Source organism: Panthera tigris, chromosome A1 (assembly GCF_018350195.1).
Source record: "Panthera tigris isolate Pti1 chromosome A1, P.tigris_Pti1_mat1.1, whole genome shotgun sequence".
Lineage (NCBI taxonomy): Eukaryota > Metazoa > Chordata > Mammalia > Carnivora > Felidae > Panthera > Panthera tigris.
Genome location: NC_056660.1, coordinates 7152379 through 7176322, shown reverse-complemented (window position 1 = coordinate 7176322; position 23944 = coordinate 7152379). Strand labels below are relative to the sequence as shown.

At 44.5% G+C, this 23944-nt stretch overlaps 2 protein-coding genes across 2 annotated transcripts in view; both read right to left on the bottom strand.

The window, feature by feature from the left end:
- The window catches only part of LOC122239452 (protein POLR1D-like), a 45774-nt gene extending 22001 nt beyond the window's left edge, over positions 1 to 23773 (bottom strand). The window contains exon 1 of the mRNA XM_042988688.1: positions 23695 to 23773. Within this exon, the coding sequence (XP_042844622.1) occupies positions 23695 to 23720 (26 nt within the window). The 5' untranslated portion in view covers positions 23721 to 23773. The remainder of the gene's footprint in view (positions 1 to 23694) is intronic.
- On the bottom strand, positions 22157 to 23779 carry LOC102964472 (RNA polymerase I and III subunit D). Its single transcript, XM_042988773.1, has 2 exons — positions 23695 to 23779; positions 22157 to 22731 (listed from the first exon to the last, which is right to left on the bottom strand). The coding sequence occupies exons 1-2, from the start codon at positions 23718 to 23720 to the stop codon at positions 22356 to 22358; spliced, it is 402 nt and encodes a 133-aa protein (XP_042844707.1). The 5' UTR covers positions 23721 to 23779; the 3' UTR covers positions 22157 to 22355.
- Positions 23780 to 23944: the final 165 nt, after the last annotated feature.

Below are 23944 nucleotides of genomic sequence, written 5' to 3'. Positions count from 1 at the left end.
CCTGCCTGGGCTTTCCTTCCAAATAGGCAAAGAAAAGTCCCTAGCAGTCACGTCTGTTGCCCTGAAATAACAACATCATCTTCAAACTCAAAGGGAAAAGACTAGGAAGTCGGGTAGTTTGCCTCACTGCTGACTGTAGCCTTCGGTTTTTCCTGAGACTCTTGCTGACGAATTCTGGGGTAAGGAAACAGTTGAGCCAGCTTCTGTTGAACGTGATCACAGAGGCTTAAATCATCAGAGATGATGATGAAACAGCAACCTCAGGAAACAAGATAGTTATTTAATGAGATGATGACACGTAAGTGAAAGCTGCCTTAAAATACGGGAAAAGCAAACAGCAGGAGAATATGGCAGAACTAAGTACACAGAGAACCCGAGCAACTAAATAATTTATTCAGACACACGTTTAGTTCTGGGTACTTTTTATACTTAGATTCTTAACATCGCCAAGTTTTCTTTGTAAGACAAACTCATTCTATTAGAATATAAAATTCAACGTGAACAAGAAGTCCAAGAAAGCCAGCTCATTAAGCAGACAGTTTTCTGGGCACGGGAACAAACTAAAATCAATTTTCAACAATCCACGTGGGTATCATCTACACCCGGTTTTCCATCCCAGCTTAGCTTCCTCGGGCCTGCCTATTCATTCCATGAGCCAGCTGGTACATGCTTAAGGAATGTAAACTGATGATAAGAGCAGCTTAAGTAAAACCCAAGCGGGAATGCAAATCTGGTGCAAAATCATCTTAAAGCCCAAAGTCAACAAATTAGTTTTGAGTTATCTGGGTCTATGTTTCTTTTTCCTCACATAAATCAATCTAAGAGTTAAGTCTACCCTATAGAAAGGGTGGCAAGAAAACCAAGGCAACTGAAATGAAACAATAGAAATTGAGGGACACTGGGGCACCTGGATGGCTCAGTCCAACGTCTGACTTCGGCTCAGGTCATGATCTCACGGTTTGTGAGTTCGAGCCCGACGTCCGCCTCTGTGCTGACAGCTCAGAGCCTGGAGCCTGCTTTGGATTCTGTGTCTCCTTCCTCTCTGCCCCTCCCCGTTCATACTTCGTCTCTCTCTTTCTCTCTCTCAAAAATAAAGAAAACATTAAAAAAAATTTTTGAAAAGGAAAGTGAGAGGCAAAGTAGGTAAGAACATAAGAAAATGAGATCTTTCGAGGAATAAAATCAGAAAAGCTAACCATCAATTAATTGTTCAAAAAAAAGACAGAGCCAGGCCTCGGGATCTGCATTACACTGTGTCTGGAGAAATGCCGAAGGAAAGTGCTACAGACTGAACATGTGTGTGTTCCCCCAAATTCATACTCTGATACCCTGATTCCTGGTGTGATGGGACCAGGACGTGATTAGCTCACGAGGGTGGCTTCTTTAGCTCCACAAGTCCTGGGAGAGTATAAGGTGGCTTCTTTGGTGCTGCTAATGTTGTTTCGTGATCTAGGTGCACTCACTTTGTGACTGTTTACCAAGCTGTAAACTTATGATTTGTGCACTTTTCTGTATGTACAATTACAGTCCAATAAAAACGATTAACAACGAAAAAGGTGCCTTTGATCAACTAACCGTGTAGTAGCTGTTGCATGATGGATGGGAAAGGCAGTTCAAAAAAGGCAATTACGTCGTGGAGGACTACCCCGAAGGTCTTGTGTTCAAACAGGCGTGACTGTACGATAAACACACGGATTTAGGAAACTGGCACAAACGAGTGAACTGCCATTGGCCGCCGGTGACTAACACACACCTGACAGGCCCAGCTAATTATCACTGCTGAAGGCCCCCAGTTCATGCTCAGGGTACTGGGTAAAATTCAAAAGAAACTTGACTATAGCAATCTCAAGGTCTTCCCACGGAGTGGTAAGTTTCGAAGAAAGAAACGGAACAATTTACTTAATCTTCAGTAAGGATTTGATGTCAGACCATAGAACATTCTGATAAAAAAAACAAAAAAACAAAACCAGAGACAGAGGACTCGGATCACTGCTGGACATCTGCAAACAGCTGTCTACAGGCTCATGATCAGTCAGCAGTAATTAGCAGTTAGTTGAGTGACCATGTGGATTGGCAGAAGCCAGAGGAAAAACTGGGGGTTCTGTATTATTCAGTGATTTGATTATAGATATAGAGGAAGAAATTCAGGCCAAACTCATTTAATCTCAGAAAACCACATTGGGCGGGTTCCCCTATCAGCTGTCAAGAAAGGTAAGAAAATTCAAACTGTGGAGAAGGTTTTTGAAGATAAAACTCAATAGGAATGTTGAGATCATCTGGGAAAATGAAAAGAATTGTTGGTAGACAAAAAGATGGAGGCTGAGGAAGTTAATTCTGTAGATTATGTTAAATGTGGCCAACCTCTATCGAGTACATGCTCTGTGAGATGATTTATACAGTGATCAAGGCCCTTCCCTGTAGAGGCTTATATGAGGGACTGTATATCAAATAAACATCTGTATGTGTACATCAGAAATAAAAATTACTTAGGGGAATGTGGGGAAGGAAACTCAATATATCTTTATTTACAATATAACAGGGAGAGTTCTGAGAAAAGCTGCTTAATTTTTAAAAACAACTTATGTCTGGGGAGCCTGGGTGGCTCAGCTGGTTAAGCGTCCGACTTCGGCTCAGGTCATGATCTCACGGTTTGTGAGTTCGAGCCCCGCGTCCGGCTCTGTGCCGACAGCTCGGAGCCTGGAGCCTGCTTGGGATTCTGTGTCTCCCTCTCTCTCTGCCCTTTCCCTGCTCATGTTCTGTCTCTCTGTCGCTCAAAAATAAACAGACATTTAAAAAAAAAACAACACCAAAAACCCTTATGCCGATAAAATACCAAAGGTCAATGGGGGAGCATGAATTTGAATGCAGGATTAATGAAACTTGGTGATTTCATGCCAACGTGGACCAAAAAATAAGAAAGTGGTAGGTCAAGCAACGCTGGGAAAAATCAAAGAGTGGATTGCTTTTTACTTTGATGATCGTAACCCCACAAGGTTGCCATGAGGATAAAGTAGTTTATTTGGTTCCAAGTGTTCCGATGAGAAGCACAAGACATAGGAGAGGTGCTTTTTGCTTGACTAAACTCCTAGAGGTCAGGGAACTTGTCTTTTGTCATCCCAGTTTCCCCCATGTCTGTGTGGCACATGGTGGGTACTCAGTTAGTTCTGGGGAAAGAATGGGTTCTGGGTGTGAGTGGGACAGGACAACAATGCAAGGATTTACCAGTAAAAACGCTGTATCTGTAGCAGGAAGAGGAGGTGACGGGGGAGGCAGAAGCGGCGGGACAAGGACGGTGAAGACAAAGCAGTGAGACCGTGCGTCACGGAGCAAAGAAACGTGATGAAGGGAACTGGCGGCCACCTTGGGCCGCGGCGAGCCACGCGGCTCCTTGGGCCGCGTCCCGCGGGGGCCGGGCGTGAAGAGCAGCGCCCAAGCGCCACCGCCTGGGTGGCGTCGTGCATCAGGTCCGAGTGGGAAACCGCAGCCAAGGACTGGGGACGCAGAGGCAGCTGTCAGAATGCGGCACGGCTGGAATTTTGCCCACCAGGATGGAGGTCTTCCCCCCTCTGGGGCTGCCTGAAAGTCTCAGCCAGCGGTCACTTCTAGAAAACACTTTGCCCTTTGTGTGCCACCAGAAACGAATGACCTTTGTTTGGCTTCTGATGCCATTCTTTTGCGTCCTTCGGAGAACGGGAAAAGCCCGTTTCATTTGTCTGTTACCGCTCTCTAAACCCCATCGCTTAGCGGAGACGCCGACTGCGCTTTGAAATAAAAGTCCTCAGGGCTGGAGTCTGAGCACGCTGACACTGCGATCCTGGGATGTCGCGGTGGGGGGCGGGGGGGGGGGGGACTGGACCGTCCCTGCGAGGCCTCACCAGACGTCCCGTGCCCCACACGGCCAGCCCAACTGCAGCACTCTATCTGCCGTTACAGGCACGGTACGGCTTTGCTCGGGCCACGCTCCCCGTCCAAACTGTTCTGTTCTGCACTCCGGACACATCCTGGTCACCATTCAGATCGCATGTTACCTTCTCTGCAAGACTTCCCTGATCTGCCGGCTTGCTCCATAGCAATGGGTGTTCCCACTCCTTTCTCTGAGGCCCACCGAGGGACAGATAAAGTCGCACAGACGACACTCCTAAATATTTACAGGTTATAAAATAAACTAAAAACCATTCAATAACATATGTTCATTCCTCCTGTGATAAATACACCTTCATTATAATAAAACAATTTTAAAAATGCGCAAAGCTATTTTTTTAAATGACTGAAGGCAAAATACCAGAGATGACAGTATTAACTTACTGCACACATTGATAATTCTGTTTATGAGTTGGTAATATTTGGCTGGGTACAGAAATAAAGACACACATCATTCATACATTATGTATTTATAGTCTAAAATGTATTTTCTCGCCTTGATTTTGGCAAAATCACTCTACTGGTAAAATCCAGATTTTTACATGAATTGTGTTCTCTGAATATAAATTAGATTCTATTATGTTCTAGTAATCTAAAGTATTAAAAAATATATAGCTGCATTGAATGTGGGTAAAATTTTAATATTTCTGCCAAAAGGTTAATTACCTTAAATGTCAAAAACTGAAAACCTAAGTTTGGGATGTTGTAAAATTTCCCGGTAAAATACTAAAATGATGAACGAGTCGGTGTCAACCTTCTCATACGCTCTGTATCCACCTGCACATTTACATATGTGCCAAGTATTATGACTTAAATTCCCGATGTTATTCAGCCCCCACATCTACCCGAGCCTAGTATTATGCTGAGTCACGAGAACCTGCAGACCCATGCACTGAAATCCTCAGACAAGCGGGAAAATGGAAGCTCGGCGCGACGAGGGAACAGTATTTTCTTACGGTATAATCTGCTGCTTTTGTGGCGAGAAGGTTCGACAGGCTCACACGTCTTTTCTGTCCAACCACTTCCGTAGCTCAAATCCCTCCTGTAGGCGAAAGCAGGTTCTGCTTCAGAGTCAACAGTGGTGCGACCCGCGGATTTCCACGTATTCAACGGTTTCCTTTCATTCGACGATACAGCTCAGAACACGGGGGGGGTGTTTCTCGGGTTACGAACTGCGCTGAGTGCGATTCACACACCTAGTGACGGCGGGGCCTGTGTGTGCCTGTGATCTATGGGGCTGTCTTCCTGCCCAGGTTCAAGGCAAGCCTCCTTCGCACGTTGATATAATTTAGCATGTAATATGCACCTGTGGGGGGGGTGATGAAAGCTAATGGCAACAGTGGCTACATGCCACGTATCTTACGCCACGTATCTTACGCCTAAGCCTCACAACCCCACTGTGTAACTACTGGTTTACTGATCAAGAGGTAAGGAGAAAATAAGGAAAAAAGCCACAAGAGCCAGTAAAGGATGGGGCTGGGGGGTGAATTCTGGGGCCCAGGATCTTGGTTAACCCTTACATCGCTGTACTTGAAGGTGTGTTCCCAACCCTCAAGAAGCTCAGTCTAGTGAGAGAGAGGCATTTGAGGGAAGACAGCAACATTTTACTGTATTGATTTGTACTTCTGACAAGAACTGTTGTGGTGAAGGTAACACGCCGGGCCCTTCACCTGGACTTTGATATTCTCCAATCCCCACAGCTCCCATTATAGTTGACTTCTGAGGGTGGGTAGTTATTACAGAGAGATGACCGCTTCAGTTAATAGGGAATATGTGGGCTGACTCTTAGAGGGAAGCCTTATGGCTCAGTTCATAAGACACCTCATCACAGGAATGGCTTCAAAATGAAATGACCTCATTTTCAAAGTAGTTAAGTATCTTTTAGCATATTTATTCTTCAATCCTGATGCAGGAGCCACCTGCAGAAAATACAGGGGTCCATTTTCAGTTTCTACTGTGAGATCTGATTACATAAGCCCTGGTAAATTTTATATACTACAAAGAAAAGCATCTCTTACTAAAAAAACTTTGTGGGGGTAGGGGTGGGGACACCCCCGGTAAAATATTTCCCAGTAAGATACCAAAATGATGAACGGGTCAGTGTCAACCTTCTCGTACGCTCTGTACGAGGATGAACTTAGAAAGGAATAAACTCTAAAGAGAAAAGCCCATGAATTCTACCATTCCAGGAACGGCAGCATATCTCTTTGATGGGGCAAAGGTTAAGTTCAAAGATACACGCATGCTCTCCTGAAATATTACCAGCGAGAAATAAACCCAGACAGAGAATCTCAAGTCAAAGTTATTTGTGAGCAATCTCAATCAATGAAAGCATTTTGTTATCTCCTTAAGAGAATGGACGCATTGAAGAACAAAACTGACGAAAGGAAAACTGCAAGGAAAAAAAGTGCTTAACGTCTAGAAAGATGGCTATAGAAGGGAGCCAATGAGAGAGCCAAGAAAAGCTAATATGGCAGCTGCTTAAATTTGGTAAAGGAAAGGAAAACCTGGCAGAACGCTACAGAAGCCGAAATATAAAATAAAACTCACTCTCATCAAACAGCCATTCAAAATGCAAAAAAGAAAAAAAAAATCACAACAGTGTACAAAGGAAAAAATCACAGCATAAAGCCTCTAAAGTCTGTCTGCATAGCTCTCTTCAGGGAGGGCTGGCGTTGGGCACGCCGACCTTTGATAATACACGGCATTCCAGAAAAGCCACCTCACCAAGAGCGTGGTCTGTAAATCACTGTCTGAATCCAGGGAGCTCCGCTGCAACACAAGCGGCCTGCAGTTCTCTGCAGACTGTCCTGCACAAGGCTTCTGAGCCCCTGGATCTCAGCCCCGAGGACGGCCTAGTCAGCAGAAAGCCTGGTCAGCCCGTGGAAGCTACTTCCCTCAGGGGTGTCAAGGCCGCAGTAAACTGCCCCCTTCTAGGATTAGGAAGCATACTTACGGGCCAAGAGCCAAGGAACGGAAAAACATGAAGACAGAAAGTTCCAGAATGTGTAGGACTTCCTGGTCGTTTCATGCTCTTTGAAAAGGTGCTTTCCTTTGAAAACCCACCTTACAAACTCTTCTCCTGGAGCAGCCATCTCACGATAAAAAACTGACCTGCCATCCAGGGAATCAGGCGCTTTTTAGGAACTGAACGGGAAGAAGACATACTGAGACGTCTAATTCTTAGAAGTCCAGCGATGCACCAGGAGGTGAGAGGAGGAGAAAGCCTATGCTTCACAGCCATCGACACAGGCTCAGTGACCACCCCGGGGCGCTCAGCGCAAGGCAGAGTCAGGCCTAGAGAGGCCCGAGAAGATGGAGGGCGCGTTGAAGGGGGGGGAACCCCCGGGCGAGGCGTGCTTTCCTCAGGCCGCGTGCACTGCCAGCCCCGGGCCTCATCTTGACCGCCCCATGTTCCCTTGGCTTTCGCACTGGGTATCAAAGAGTGCTTTGAGAGATGTAGCAGTTTCCCCTACAAAACTGGCACAGAGTTCCTGTGTACGTCTACACACAGACAGCATTTTCTACATCAGTAATTAAGTCCAAGAATCTCACATAAAAATAATTCACTGAAACCAAGCAGTACGTCCCGGACTCTATAAACCCTCCAGCGTTTCAAGTTTCAGGCTGCCTTTCAGGTGCCAACTTATGTGACAATGAATCGAAGTAGAACAAGGCCATCTTCCAGCCCACGCTCCAATTGAAAAAATCCTTGGTTACTCTGCATACGAGTGCACTGGGGGGAAAAACTCCGTACTAAGGTAGCGGTGAAAATGAACTAATTAAGCAGGTGGGCACACACGCGAACCTACCCTTGGGAGTGGCGTCCCTCTGAGGTAAACCTTTGTAAGAGGTTCAAGGTACTCAACCTCGATGGCTCACCCAAACAAGTCGGTCCAAATGGCGCAACTGTGCAAACAAGGTCTTACGTGTCCTTCTAAAGCCCCCAGAGAGGCTTCCCTTGTGGCTGCCAGGAGCTGCCGGGTCCTGGTGCAATGCAAAGGGAAATAGGAAAGCACGGTCTGGAGGAAGTGTTTCACGATGCATTCTGCTAAATGTCAAAAAACTGAAAAGCGGACTTGGCCTGTCCCTTTACCGCTGCCGTGCTTTTACGGAGCTGCACCTACGAGAGTCACTGTGTCTGTGACTGAAATACAATCCACCCTTCAGGACGGAGAAACAGCTGTGGTTTAACCGGATGAAGCGGGGCTAATGAAGAAGTTAGGACTGTGTTAAAAATGGAATAGGTATCCAACGGAGATGGAGGGGCGCAATCCTGAGAGATATTAACCGATGTCTGATGTACTCGTGGGCTTGTAGAAAAGGGCACTGTGTTTTCAGTAGAAAAGCTCAGAACCAGAATTTCACACCTCACTTGACGCAATCAAAGCCCCAAGTTCACAATTCTCCCTTAGCATTTGCTTGATAGGAAGTGGACCGTATGCTAAACTCCTATATCAATTCCTCAACAGCATTTCCGGAGAGGCCTCAATTCCAAGTATTTACAGGGGTCTTTTTACTATAATATGGAAGGAGAGAAACCGAGATGGAGAGACAGACAGCACGAGCCGGGGAGGGGCAGAGAGAGAGCGAGAGGGAGACAAAGAATCCCAAGCAGGATCTGCACTGCCCAGGCAGAGCCCAAGGTAGGGGCTCGAACCCACGAGGCTGTGAGATCATGACCTGAGCCGAAACCAAGAGTTGGACGCTTAACCCACTAAGCCATCCAGGCGCCCCTAAGGAACCTTTAAATATAATAATATGTTTTGAGAACGTAAAGTAAAAGTTTCCCAATTGTTAAGAGTCTAATTTTATTATTTAAAGCCAAGGAAATTATGGCTTAGAGAGGTTAACAACTTGCCTAAAACTAAAGTTTTTTTCTTTTATTGGAAAATTTAACAAAATTCTCAGTATTTCTCACCCTCCCCCCCAACCTAAGATGGCATTTTTCCATCATCCTGGTAGGGATTACCAGGGGACAGACTACAATTAGGATATTTTAGCCCAGGGTCATTGCCTTTAGAGAACAATTCTGCAAAGAGCGGCACTAACACGATCCCGGTGCTACTGCGTGTCTATAATCGTGTTGTAAAACACACACAAGAAGCAAACCCCACCCAGCAATGGCTGATGGGAAACTTGGTCCTGGCTGAATTCAGGAGTGGTAAAACTAGAACTCCCTCGGCCTGGCAAATGTCTCTTCAAGTAATTTACTATGATTGCTCAATCATATAAAACCGAAAACCTACATAAAATTACCTAAATTATTCACTTCAAAGGTTTTGATAGATCAAAACCTTTTAATATGCAAACCCATGTTTTATGTTGGCAACCGGTGGGGTGCAGTGGGAGCCCACTCCACTAGCCAACTGGGTGTTCTTGGGCAAATCATACACCTTCCCTGAGTGTGTTTCTCTCCATAAAATGAGACTAAGCCCTAGCTCACAGATGCACCGTAAGGAATGAAAAAATATGAGAAAGCATAAAGGGCTTTCTTTGTTTTGATCTTTCTTGGGAGGGGCAATGTAGTTCACCTAGGGATTTGAATTTGGCAAAACATTTTTCAATCTCAGTATCTCCTTCTTTAATTTATATTCTGTGAAGAAAAGCTTCCAGAATGTTCATGTTTTTAATCCTGTGTATTATTCTGTTTTGATGATATTATTTATTGGTCCAAATAATAAAGGAAATTATTTATTTACTTTGAGAGAGAGACACACACAGTGTGGGGGGGGGGGGGGGAGGGGGAGAGGGAATGAATCCCAAGCAGGCTCCGAACCGCCAGCACGGAGCCTGAGGCAGGGCTCGAACACATGAACTGCGAGATCATGACCTGAGCTGAGATCAACAGTCAGATGCTTAACCATCTGAGCCACCTGGGCGCCCCAAGGAAATTCTATCTTTCTACAGCCAGAGGAAATTTTGTGTGCACTTGGCAGAGGTAACCAAGTCCTTCGGTGAAACCGAGTGAGATTTTAAAGGGCTAACAGGGAGACGGGCGGAGAACCAGTCAGAAGAGAACTACTTCAAAGGGCCAACGACCCATGAAACACATGATCCGAAACAAATTCTACGAAAGCCCCCTATCTTGTATGTACAAAAAGAAAGCCAGTGGTCTGGTCTGGGTTCTTCAGCTTTTCAAAGAGTTCACTGCGTTCATTCTCGAACTAGGTCTGCTCCAGGCAAGACGGGCGGACAGGTTAACATCCCGGTGAACGTGTGCAACATAAGAACACACGTTCAGGATAATTCAAGCTTCAGAGCAGAGTTTCCTACCTGAAAAATCCAGATCGAGTAGAGTTATGAATTAATTGTTCTGTAAACATTCCCTATGCCATCTCTTGGTGCTTTTCAGAGAGGGATTATGCAGTTCTTACTTTCTAGATCTGAATCGAGGACATGTTCAAGTCTCCTTAGGAAAATGACAAAGCCACTAGAACACTGTAAAGAAAAGGATGTGCCCCAGTCCTGCCACTTACTAGCTCGGTGGTCTTGTGATCTTGGTTACCTTATCTGTAAAATAAAGATACTTCTGTTCTTTCAGAGTTCTTACGGGGATCAAATACAATCATATATATAGTTACTTTGTAACTATAAAGCAGTGAACAAATGTAAGACATTATTTGAAGAAATCTACTCCTGAAATAAGTAAAAATTAAAAAAAAAATAAATTTAAAAAGTGGTTATAAAGTATTGATAGTTATGTGTTAACTAAAACACAAAAGTATTATATAATAGTATCTATAATGTGTATAGCAATTAACAGCATAATACATTATCTCGTGGAGCCTCAGAAGAACCCTTGAAGTTATTGTTCCCTTTCTGTTAGGCAACTAAGGCTTAATTAAGAAGTCTGACTCATCCAAGGTCAACCAGTAAAGGGTACACCTGAGTCTCCCCCAGACCTTTCTGACTCCACCTCCAGAGCCCCGTCAATTAACACACACCCTTATTTTCCTGCGTCTGTGAAGATGTTTTCTACATTTTCAGGACGAGGAAGTGCTGCTTTGGTACAACGGGGATTAAACGACTAGAACGTAAAGATAATGCCAATGAAGTTTAATAATATGGGAAACGGTACTTTCACAAACCAAGTATCAGTAAACCTGTATCTGGATTCTTAACCAGAGACTAACTCTTTGACTCTTTTCATGGTTCAGATCAGCCTCATTTCCATCATGTTGCAGCCTGGACTGGGAAATAAACAAGCACTTGGAAATAAACAAGACAAAACAAGACAGTTTTGTGTCTCGAGTCGAACTCTCTGGAGCATACGTTCTCACAAAGCTTTGTTATCTTCATATGTACCTGAGGGAGGTTAACACAGGCAACATTACGGACGTAAGAAGCTGAGCCTAAGGAGTCAGGCTGTCCTGGGTCAGACCCACTTACTACCCATATACCCTTGGGCTGCTTACTTCTCCAGGCCTCGGTTTCCTCTTCTATAAATGGGAAAAACTCTCTACCTTGAAGGAGGAGTAAACTGGTTTTCCCATGTGGCTAGGCAAATCGGTCTTCTTACTTTACGGTCACAGTTACGTGTCTGTTTGGCCATCTGCTTCTGGCTAGGGAGAAGCCCAGTTGGCTTCCTCGTGTCCTGGCTTGTTCTGAAGCACACTGCTCTCAGGTGGGGACCAATTTATTAGAACACGAAAACAAAAAGGGAACCCTTGGCTCGCAAGCTGCAAGTCTGGGCAGCCGCGGTGAACGCCTGTGGCACTTCAAGACAGACATTTTCAGCACAGCGTCTAATCAGAAGGCCCCAGAATCTCCGATTTCCTCCATCCACTTAAGAACAAAGAACGATCTTCACCGTGTCAATAAAGAAGCCAACCAACCAACCACAGGTAGCGATTTGTAGAACCAAGTCCGGAAGGCTTCGATGATAACATCTGATGCAGAGTGTGACTCCACTGCATTTACTCTGACACACAAAGAACATGATGGTGACACTCTTTATTCTTCGTTTTCAGGGAATGAAATGGTAATTGATGCTTACATTTTATATTTTAGAGTAATCATTTTTTAATAAAAATCCCGCTAAGTATTCCAAGCCCCAGAATTTATGCGTAAGTATGCAGAACAGAGTAAGCAAGCCAACCAGGATAATAATTTTAGTTGCAGAATCTCCACGATGTGTGGTCCTTAACTTGCAGTCTAAGCTCCAATTAAAATGGATTCTGAGATCCCATATAACTTAGCAGGAATGGTGGTGTAGAAATTAAGAGCTGTGGACCAAATGTTCACGAGGATCCAAGGAAAAACTGCCAGAGTCTGCTCATCTTATTGTGGAGCTAATGTGATTTAAAAAAAAAAAGGCACACCAGACGTCCAATTTTAGAATGTCCCATTTATTCTTTGTTTTTGGCCTTGTGATTTTCTGATTTATAAGAAATAAATATTTGGTCTTTATCTGTTCCTAGCACAGAACTTCTAAAACCCTTGGAATTTCCTAAATGTTGAGGGCAAGAAAGGTATCTTTTGTCATGATGAGCTCCTAGGCTTTCTAAAGATGGGGGCTGGCTAGCCCACCCCCAGCCTTCTGGGGCAGGGAGAGGAGCTGGAGATTAAGCTCAGTCACCAAAGGCTGACGAATGGAGTCTCTGTGAATACCCAAAAGGACAGGGTTCAAAGAGCTTCTGGATTGGTGAACATGTGGAGATGCGAGGAGGGAGAAGGCATGGAAACCCCCCGCCCGACCCACACACCTTATACTACGTACCTCTTCCTCTAGCTGTTCATCTGTATCCTTTATAACAAACTGGTAAACCTAAGTAAATGTTTCTCTGAGTTCTGTGAGCTGCGCTAGCAAAGTAATTGAACCCAAGTAGGGGTTTATAGCGATGACAGCCTGTAGGTCAGAAGCGCAGGCAATGGTCTGGACTCATGATTGGCGATCTAACTGAGAAGCGGCGGGGCGCACAGTCTGTGGGAGGAAGTCCCAAACCAGTGAGATCAGACCCTGTTTCGGGTAGAGCGTGTCGGAACTGAACTGAGTTCATTGTGCGCTGCTGTTGGAAAACACACACTGGAAGCCTTCGTGCTCTATCAGGCCTATAAAGACTGGGGTTCCCGACACATTTCCATCAAAGCAAAGGAGAAGTCCATTTGCGATGGCAAAACAAAACGTAAGCAACCCTGCATTAATCCACCCTAGATTTTATTTTTTGAAATAGCGTTCATTTGTGAACTCCCAAACCTGAGACCATGCCGTAGGTATGAAAGGTAGGGCAGGTGTTCACAAAACCAATCATGGCTGCCTTGAGGGTCAGTTCGAGATAACGTGAGAGCCACCCACTTGCACATGTGGCCTTCCAGAACCAAAGCCCTACCTTCTTAGCCATGTATAACACAATCAGTTGTTTGGGTTTTTTTTAGGTGAGCTCTGCGGACCCACCTGCCACCTGGTATATCTACTTGGTAAGATCGGCTTGGTTCTCACTGTGCAGGCTACCCCTTTGGAACTCTAGCTTTGCCCGAAACGATCACGAGCGTCTTTTGCCTAAATGAACTCCTAGATCTGCATCTTCTCCCTGACAGTCCCAAAGGTTATAGGATATTTTAACCTTTCAAACTAAAATTAAGCTCTTAGAATATTCATTGAAGAAAAATACAGAGTCAGTCTTCTATTTATGCATTTGACAAACAGTTTTTGAGCATCTACTATGGGCCAGGGTCTATAGACACATCAGTGAGCAGTCAGACCAAACCTGTGCTTCGTGGAGCTTATGTTGTAGTGGCGGTACTTGGGGAATGTGGGGGAGGAATAGACAATATAGAATAAACGCAATCAATAGGTAAATTCTATATGTTTTATAAGACATTAAGTGCCAATACAAAGAGAATGCCGAGGGTAAGAGTGTTGGAGAAGGGGCCACAATTTTAAACAAGGTGTAAGAATTAGAAGAAACGATACCTTTCTTTCAAGAGTTCAGTAATACAAAGGTCAGGAACCAAATGAGATGCACCTTTGCATCCTTAGTATCTAGAACATAGCAGGACTTAAAATGGTAGAAAAAAAAGCACATATTTTGTATCTTGCCAAAGCAATCCTATTTGTAATAAAGGCATAGATTCATTAGACAAACCGATCAGGAAAAGGATATAGTATTGCCAGAACAGGATCCCTTAGACTCAAATCCTTTGCATTCCATCTCATAGTATCCAAAACAAAAATCCTACGACTTTGACCCCATTAGAATTCTGTGGACACAAGATCCCAAGGATAATTGGTGTCGCCCTTCCATACTGCTGCTGCTACAAAATAAAAATGTCCTTTGATCCCCTTCAAGTGGGATATATGCTGCCTTTTCTTTCAGACCAATAGGACAAAAGAGAACTGAAGCATGAGCTAAAGGTGGTTAAGGGATGGTAGGATCAAAGCTCTTGGGGATGGAGAGAAGACATTAATGAAATAGATTATAACGCACAACCGCCCTTATTTATTACTTAGGCTAAGATGCCAATCACCTCAGCTCTTCCTCCCATTGAAGCCACAGGACAGGCATGCTTTCTTGCCTCACTCAGGAATTTTTCTTTTTTTCTTTTAAGTAATCTCTCCGCCCAACGTGGGGCTTGAACTCAAGACCCTGAGATCAAGAGTCGCATGCTCTACCAACTGAGCCAGCCAAGCAGCCCAAGAATTTTTTTTCTTGAGGCTTGTTACTGTGGTGGCTTCTCTGAGTGTGTGTCAGCGGACGAGTGTACAAAATAACGCCATTACAAACCCTCAGTTTTTCTCTGCAGTTTTCCCTTTCCTCCCTGTTGCGCCAGTCATACGGGTGCTGACATTCAATCATTCGGGGCCATTCGTTTACTGAATATTAACGAATGCCTACACGGGCCTGCCATGGTTTCAAGTGCTGGGGACCCAAAGGCAAAGAGGGACAAAGCCGTTGCCCTCAGGGAGCCTGTATGCAAGTGGAGTTAGACAACAAACAGGTAAATACACAGTACGATGTGAGCTGGTGAGGAGGACCATGCAGAGATGAAGCAAGGTCAGTGGGTAGAAAACGACGGAGGTTGGTCTGTAGGTGCTCTTGCTGTTCTAGAGAAGGCAGTGGTGGGTAAGGATTGTCCTAAGGCTCTTGCCCTCCTGATTTTCACACTCTTGTATAATCCCACCTTCAGCGTGGGCTGGACTTAACAGACTCACTTCTAACAAAGAGAATGGGGCAGAAATGACGAATGTCACTTCCAAGATTAGGGTATAAAAAGACTGCGGCTTCCATCTTGGGTTCGCGCGCTACTTCCTGGCCCCTCCCCTGCTCTGGGGGAAGAGGCCACGGCAGGAGGCAGCCTCAGGTGAGTGAGCTTGGAGGTCAGTCACCCCCCATTCCGGCCTCCAGGCGACTGCAGCCTGTGAGTCGGGTTCGTCCAGTTAAGCTCCAGCCAGATCCCTGACCCACGGACACTGAGACATGGTTTTAGTTCTCAGCACGAAGTTTTAGGACAATTTGTTACGCAGCATCGGGTAAGTAATACATTGGTCAAGGATGATTCTCTAAGGAAATTACCATGAAAAGGGATAGGCCATGGGAAGACTTAAGGGAAGACAGTGTAGGGAAATAGGGGGCAAGTGCCAAGGCTCTGACACAGAAAGAAGCAAGGCGGATAAGGAAAGAAGTGAGAAGGCCAGTGAGGTCTGTCACGGATAACGAGACATAACCAATAGGAGGAAGGCCACTATTCGAATCACCACTAATTGGCTTAAACAATAACCAATAGAACAGTAATAGTAATCGCTAGTATTTGAGTATTTAAGTATACTAGGAACCGTGCTGAGCGCCGTATTTCATTCATTCTTCACAACAACCCTATAAAGTTGGTATTAGCATTAGTCAATTTTACAGATAAGGAAACGGGGGGGTCAGGAATCTTAAGACACTTTCCTGCATTCACAAGTTAGAAAATGGTAGAGCCAAGATTTAAACCAGGCCTCCCACTTCAGGGTTCTTACCCTTCCACACAGTACTATTTTGGAAAGAGGCCTCTAGAAAGAAAGCCTCTTTCACTCTTGAAAGAGGATCAAAAACAAAAACAAACAGAAAAACCCAACCCAAACCCCAAGATGTTGTTTAAGCCAACGGTGCAGTCTCCATCTGCTAGACGCTCTAGGAGGTTTGATTTTCTTGTGGAGCTCTTTTAATAGAATTGGTTGAGGCATCATCTACACCATTTTTGCGGTTGGACTCAAGTCCGCATGGCAAACTGAGAAAAGCACACAGGTAGCTTTTCTCTTTGACATACGTTAAATGCCTTACATAACAAACAGGGAACCTACTGAGGGTTTGTATTATTGGGTACAATATCAATATATCCTATTTCAAGCAATTTTATGCTTAGCCTGGTTTCTTATTCAGATACCTCATACCAAACCAGATCTGCTATAGAACGTGCTTCCCTTCTGGCTTATTAACCTCTGTCTTGAAGCTTAGAAAAGATTATGGATGCCCCGTCTTAATTTCTTTGTGAAAAGAGGAGAAACACAATTTCTCTTCGCTTTTTATCTGTATTCTATAAATAGGAATGCTGTTTTAAAATATCTTTCTTGAAAGCAATGGCTTTAGCAGACTGATAACCTTCCATACAGGGCTCCACAAATTTGTATTATAGTGCTGCCCTGGGCTAGAGGAAACAAAAATAACAGCAATTTTTTTGCTTTTAAGTTGTCACCTGGAAGAAATGAGTGAAATCAGCTTGTTTGACACGTTACTGGTATTATAATAACATTAGTAACTAACGCTGATTGACAGCATACTCTATGGGCCAGATATGCCCTAAGCACTTTCGATAGATTATCTAAATTAATAGTTATATTTCTATATGGCAAGTGTTATTGTTATCTCAATGTTACAGATGAGGAAACTCAGACAGAAAGAGGTCAAATAACTTGTCCAAGGCCACATAGTTAAAGAGTCTTTGGGCCAAGGCCAAGACCCAGGCGGTATGATTCCAACAATGCAACCTCTTAATTCATCCGCTAAAAGATATTCAGGATCCCGAGCACATCAGTTTCTCCTCCTAAGATATACTTACACACACACACACACACACACACACACACACACAAAGGAAAAAGGGCCCATTAAAATAAATTCCCCTAATACATATACATATCTAAATGTATATGTATTAGCCAATCTAAAACTTTTACAATATCCTACTGTCCCAGTAACTGAATATTCTTTCCTATAATTATTCTTTACTATGTAAGTACATGCACATATAAGTGATATAATTTTAGACACGGATAAAAACTACACACACACACACACACACACACACAAACACACAATGCGGAGGAGTTTATTCCTTTAAAGAGGTTCATAATTTAGCTTTTTCACTGCTGAATCATCTCAGTTTTTAGAAAATTCTGGGTACAGTCTCATTTATCCTTGGTCTCTTTTATTTCTCTGCTCAAACGTCACCTTCTCTGAAAGGCCTTCACTAGCTACTCACTCTCTCACCTTTCCCATCCCTATCCTTCTTTTTCCATTTATACCACTACCTTAAGTCACATCACGTATTTATTTTATGTATCCGCTGTTAAAAAATAAACTGCTTGTGGGTCAGTTTGTTCCCTGCTATATCCCTACTACCTAAACTGTGCATGCATATAGTATGTGCTCAATAATATTTATGGAATGAATGAATGAATGAAAAATAAAGAAAGGAAGGAAGGAAGGAAGGAAGGAAAGAAGGAAGGAAGACAGGAAGGTTCCCTTTGAGGAGAGCAACTTGTTGAGGGCCAGCAGCAGCAAGAGCCAGTCCGCTCAGTGCCCTGACCTCCTCTCCCCACCCCCAATCTTGTCACCTGTAGCCCTGGGTTCTCAGCCTTGTTAAAGATGTGAATTCCGACACGAGCGAGGAAACGAGGTAAGGGCGAGGTGCACACTGACTTCTGTAAGCAAGGACAAGTTGGGGAGGAGTGGAGATGATAAATCCGGCCATACTGGTTTTGGTTGTGAGGGAGTGGGAGAAAAACAAAGGGGTAAAAGACACGGAAATGGGGCCATTTGCCATCTTTAGTTTACCTTTACCGCTATACACAATCTGTCTCCAAGTATTTTCCTTCTTTCTTAGCAGTTTTCCTATCCTCCTATCTCCATTCCTACACTTATGCTCTCCTTACATTACATAAATGCCGCCTAATGCACTCTTACAATGTTTTCGTCCGCTCATCCATTCTGCACAGGCATGGGATGAAACAAAACACAACACAACTCTGGGGGTGTCCCCAAGCTTAGGAATCTTTAATGGCCCCTTTATACTGACAAAGAGAAAACGACTTATCCTGGAACACTCTTATTTATTTTTCAGGTCTGCCACCTTCAATCCCCCATGAGGTGCTGGAAGGCAGGCTATGGCCGTCTTGTTTGCCATCCGCAGTGCCCGGGATGGTGGCTGGCAGAGTGGATGCTCATGGAACAATCCTTGTTTCAGGAGCATCTCTCTCCCATTCCGGTCTGTGTTCAGCACATAATACTCTGCACTGCACGTTAAAGCACTTCATCGTAAACGCAATTTGTTTCCTTTTTCACGTGTATAACTCTGTCTGCCCTCTCCAAACCACATCAGGCTTTTTAGGACAGACTCCACCATTTCTTAGGGCTGTGCCCCTACTAGGTCCGTATCTGCTGTACAATATGGACCCCGATAATTTAGATATGGAAAGAATTCATTAAAAAATTGCAAATCGCACAATAACTGTACCTGGATAATTTATAAAGTTCCAAATAGAGAACAACAAAAAACCCCCCAAGAATCTAAGCACAAAAGGCTGGATTTGGGGTCTTTATAAGTATTTGAAAGCACACACTGGTCGATTTGGGTATACTTCCTAGGAGTCCAGTCTAAGGGATGTTACAGAAGATTATGCCGACAAAAAGATTCTTGTCTAGTGATCTGGGGACTATCTATAATTTTAATGTTTCAAGGAAACAAAAAGAAGGGTGGGGAATGGTGGGCCATAGAACTCGATATGGTCTCATATTTCTAGAAATGCAAGACACTCTTTGGTCAGAATGGCACTAAACGGTCCGCTTTTTATGTACACTTTTTTCTTTTTTTATCCCTACAGAGACTTTGTAGGCACCTGTGTTATACCAACTAATTAGAGCACTTAGATGTTACAGCTATATGCAATTTATAAATAATTAGTTTGTAAAGTGCTTTGAAAATAGAAAGTGCTGTGTAAGTACTCAAATTATTATTTATTAAAAGCCTTTGGTATGTAATCACTTTATTTAATGATTGGCTCTTTAAAAGGCACAGTGCTTTACAGCTGAACGAGATTTCTGATTTTAAATCATTAATATTCGTTTCAGTGAAAAGCTATTAGCAAATCAGAGGTACGGATCAAGTTATTTTTTCGCAGTTTATATATAAATATATTTGACTCCTGTTTATCTCCCTTACCCTTTTAAGGACCAATTCAATCTTCTGTCAGATGCCACAGACTTTATGCAGATTGTTCCCACTCGTACCCGACTCTTGGTTACCCCTCCAGTCCTGCCCTCAGTCTTTTCCTTCCACCCATCTGCCTTTCTAAAGCTGTTTTGCATCAACCTGTGCATTTACGGCCACTCTAAGCAGATTCAAGATCGCAAGCCGCAAGATCAGTGATGATAAATCTTCTTCGGAGCAACGAAGCCACGTGATATGGAGGTAGTCACGTGAGGGCATTTCCCACATGTACTGCTATTAATTACTTCAGTCTATGATCATCATCCTACACCTCTATGTCCACTAATTAAGCCTTGCTTTCATCTCCTGGAGGTCTTGGTTCAGAGGTATTACACTTCAGTTAAATAACCCTGTTTCCCATCCCCATAGGACTACTCAGAGGCAAACGTTTTTGATTCTCACCTATCCTCTTAGACGTTCCCTGCATCTTCAAGGGCTAATTTCCTTGCAGTGACATTGGCTTTCCAGAATCTCTTCTGGATCACTCTAGGAGAACACTATCCTGGCCCTATGACTTTGACCTTCCCTCATCCCTGCTCCCAGTAACATTCAGCTCGTCAGTGCCCTACAGTGTACTTGCTTGATTGGAAAACCCAAACTAAGTCCTTTTCCGATATAGTGAGTGCTAACGTGTAGCCCTGTTAGGCACTAAACTAATACGCCTAGTGCCCAACAACCTGTTAATGTCAATCAGCACTTTTCTGTCCTCATGTGACTCATTCAATGCCATTTTTTCCCTCTTTGAAAGCACTGGCTTCCACGACTCTACTTTCTATACCTCACTGGCTGCTACTTTTATACCCAATCTTTAGTACCGAGCTTGCCCAGAGCTTGGTCTTGGGCCCACTTCTTTTATCAGACTCCAGTTTCTCCATAGAAATACATACATACATCATTTTTATGGCAACAACTCACTTTTTTAAAATTTGAGTGAGTCAGAGAGAGAGAGAGGGAGGGAGGGAGGGAGGGAGGGAGGGAGGGAGGGAGAGAGAGAGAGAATCTTAAGCAGGCTCCACGCTCAGCACAGAGTCCAACGCAGGGCTCGATCCCACAACCCTGGTGGCATGATCTGAAGAACTCACAAAGTCTCTAGCTTAATTATCTTTCAGGGCCTCCAACTCACATATCTACCGTCTACCACGTTCACAATGGAATTTTTGATTCCAGTTACCTTTTCCACTTTCCAACCTATGTCTCCCCTTAAGCTTCCCATTTCAGTAATTTGGCCCCAAACTTAGACGGAGGTCTCATGTTTTCTCACCTTCCACATCCGATTCCTGAGGTTCAGCTCTCAAGTGTATTTCAAATCAACCCTCTCTTGTCCATTGCTAGCTTGCTGCCCTTCCAGGCCAATGACACTCTTACAGCTTCTCTGCTTCTACTCTGGCCTCTCTACAACTCACTCCTCTACAGTCATCAAAGTATTCAGATGTCATTCCCATTGTACTTAAAACCCAAACCCCTTAACCACCCCAGCTCTCCTTCCTACCAAATCCATAGCGTAGGCCCTTCTTTCTCCTCCTTGCTTACCATGCTACCGAGAAGCAAATCTTTCAATACTTTTAATTCCTCAGACCGCCAGCTTTCTGCTTCAGGACCTATGCACAGCTATTCCACCAGAATGCATTCTCTCGTTTTTTGCAGCTAGCCCCTCCTCTTCCTGTAATCTCTGGAGGAGCTTCCCTGACTTCCTTACCAAGATTAGAAATTCGAAATGTCTAATTGTCGGAATTTCTAAACGTCTAATTGTCTATCAGGCATTGTGCTGCAAGCCAGTACAGTGGGCAGACAGCAAAAACGCTAACAACAGCCTAGCAAATCCAAGACCGGGAAACCCAAGAGTATAATGAAGGCACACACAACTACCCAAACTAGGGTACGGAGTCGGACATGTTAAGTTCTCTCCTAGAGTACGGCAGGGTAAAAGTGTTCCAGGAAGACGGGACAGCAAAAACAAAGGCCCCAAAGCAAAGAGTGCTGGGGGCGGGGTGCTCAGGTTCAAAGGCTGCCAGAGATTTAGGGTGAATGAAGAGTCAAGGTGGGGTAGGACAGGTATGAGACGAGGTTGATGAGATTAACAGGACAGCTTAGAAGCGGTTCGCTAATATTTTAAGTTAAAAAAAAAAAAATCATTTTCCCAACATGGAATTTCCTTCTCCCCATCCTTAATGTAACCTTGGGCTATACCTAGATACCCACCTAAGGACTGAAAATGTTATCTGGTCACTCCAGTTTCCTCCTTTTATAATATAAACTCTCTTGACCTACTTAGATCATTTCCGACAAAATATTTTATTAGTGTCCTGAAATTAAAGCAGTAAACTGGTATCTATCCTATAAATGCTGCCACAAAGATCGTGCTAGATCTTACCTAACCTTCCTGTGAAACCATAATTCTCACAATTCTTTCAAATTATTCCCCACCCTTGCCCCTTGCCCGACCTAAGTCATAGCAAAGAATGCAATTCTCCCATGAATTACTAAAAAGTATCCAACAAGAAGCTAAACCCTCCTCCCATTTCCACCTTTTTTTTTTTTAAACCAATCCCAGTCTAGCTGGGGTCAGGCTCCACCGCATCTCTCCTTCTCCCCCAATCACAGCCATGAATGCATATTGCATATTCTTTTGAATTCCCTTGATCAAAGTCCTTTCAAGGCCTGTAATTTTCTCATAGCTTACTTTCACTGCTGACTCAATTAAAAGAAAAACAAACAACCCTGAAAGAGCCAATCTTCCAGACGAAGCAACAGAAACCACTCAAATTAGTTTAAATGAAAGAGGGAATTTATTAGATGAATACAAAGGTTCTTGCGGGGATTCCAACAGCTGTAATGGGTAAGAGCTAGAAGCACGCCTTGCTGAAGACACATCGGGTCGTGATCACAAACTTCTATTTCTGGGTTTTTTGCCAGATCACGAAGACAATATCCTAGAGGACAGTCCTCCCTGTATAGTGCGTGAGGGACTAGAATGTGGACTCCTTTCTGCTTGCTTTTTGATCCTTATATTCCTTTATGCTGGCCTCAAACTTGTCAAGCACATGCTGGCAGACATTCATGAGCTCATTCAAGCCTCTCTGAAATGGCTCCACAGCTGGAAGAGTACCTCGAGTCTGAATGCGTAAATTAATTTTGCTCTCTGAAGGATGGGTTGTAGTGTAACCACAAAATTCCACTTCCGGGTTCTTCATGATCATGTAACGAAGAGAATTTCCTAGGGTATGGTCCTCCTCGTGCAATACAAATGTCACACAGTGTCTATCTGTTCCAGCTGCCTGGACCATTTCCAGGGCTGTCTTCCTCTCGCCTTCAGCCATTGAGGTCTTCAATCCAGATATTTTTCTACACACATATTTTTTATAAAAATGAGATCATACTGAATATGGTTTTGTAACTAGCTTTTTTTTTTTTTTTGCATTTACTGTATCACACTGGCAACACATTATACTCTAATGCACTCCAATTACACAGAACTGTTAGGATTAGCCCCTTATTTTCCTGCCTCCACATAGTCTATCGGTAAGTATGTAATTATTGCCTCCGGTTTTTTCCCCACCCCATCGGACCGTCCACATGGCCACAGGGGAGTCCCCTTAACACACAAATGTTTGTTAAAATCTTCTTTTGGCACAGTCATAAGGTAGGGGTAAGATTACAACAGGGTGGGCTCTGCTAGGGAATGAAAAGGCGTAGAAATGTTTAAAGGCGTAGAAAAACATAGATCTTTTTAAAAACAGACTGTAGATTACCATCGTGCAGGCCCCACTATGGTTTCCATTTTCAGGAGATTAACTAGAATGGAAATTCCGGGATATGTAAATCAAGCAGGAGGGAGGAAGAGAACTGAGCGCACAGAGTAATTTGGACCGCAGTTACAGGGGCTTAGGCCTGACTGAACGCACCAATAGCAGCACTCGGAGAACAGTGGCCTGGTGCGCGATCTAACGTTAGCTTTATTTACTCTCGCTGTTTTAACTGGGGGTGGGGCAATGTGGGGACTTAAGTCCGGCCTCACAACTTGTGCTCCCTCCAGGACATCTAGTGGTACTGAGCGTTTCTACTCCAAAACATCCATGTGTCTTCCCCTCTCTTCCCAGTCGGGGCCCCCTCTCCCCGCTCAGGCGCCCACTTCTCTCCCCTCCCCTGTCCTCCCAGCCAGGCGCTCGCTGTCTGGTCGGGCCGTGGAGGCGGAGGCCCCGGCCGACCACCGGCCCCTCCGCCACCCGCTCGGGGCGCAGGGCGCGGCCCGCTCCTCCCGCCCGCCTCTCCCCCCCCGCACTGCCCACCCGCCTCCACGGCCGTTACCTCTCCAACTCCTGGTCTTCTTCCATCGCGGGGGCGGCTTCCGGGATCCTCAGGTGGTGCTGCTGGATCGGAGGCTCTAACCCATATCGCGAAACGTGCAGGCGGAGCAGGAAGGAAGGAACGACCGACGGAAGGAGCCGAAGACGGAAGGAGGGAGGAGGAGCCGCAGCGGCGCGGCACTGCCCAGCCGCTGGGCGGGGCGTGTACGTTCCGCCCGGAGGCCCCGCCCACAGGCCCCGCCCCCGGCGCG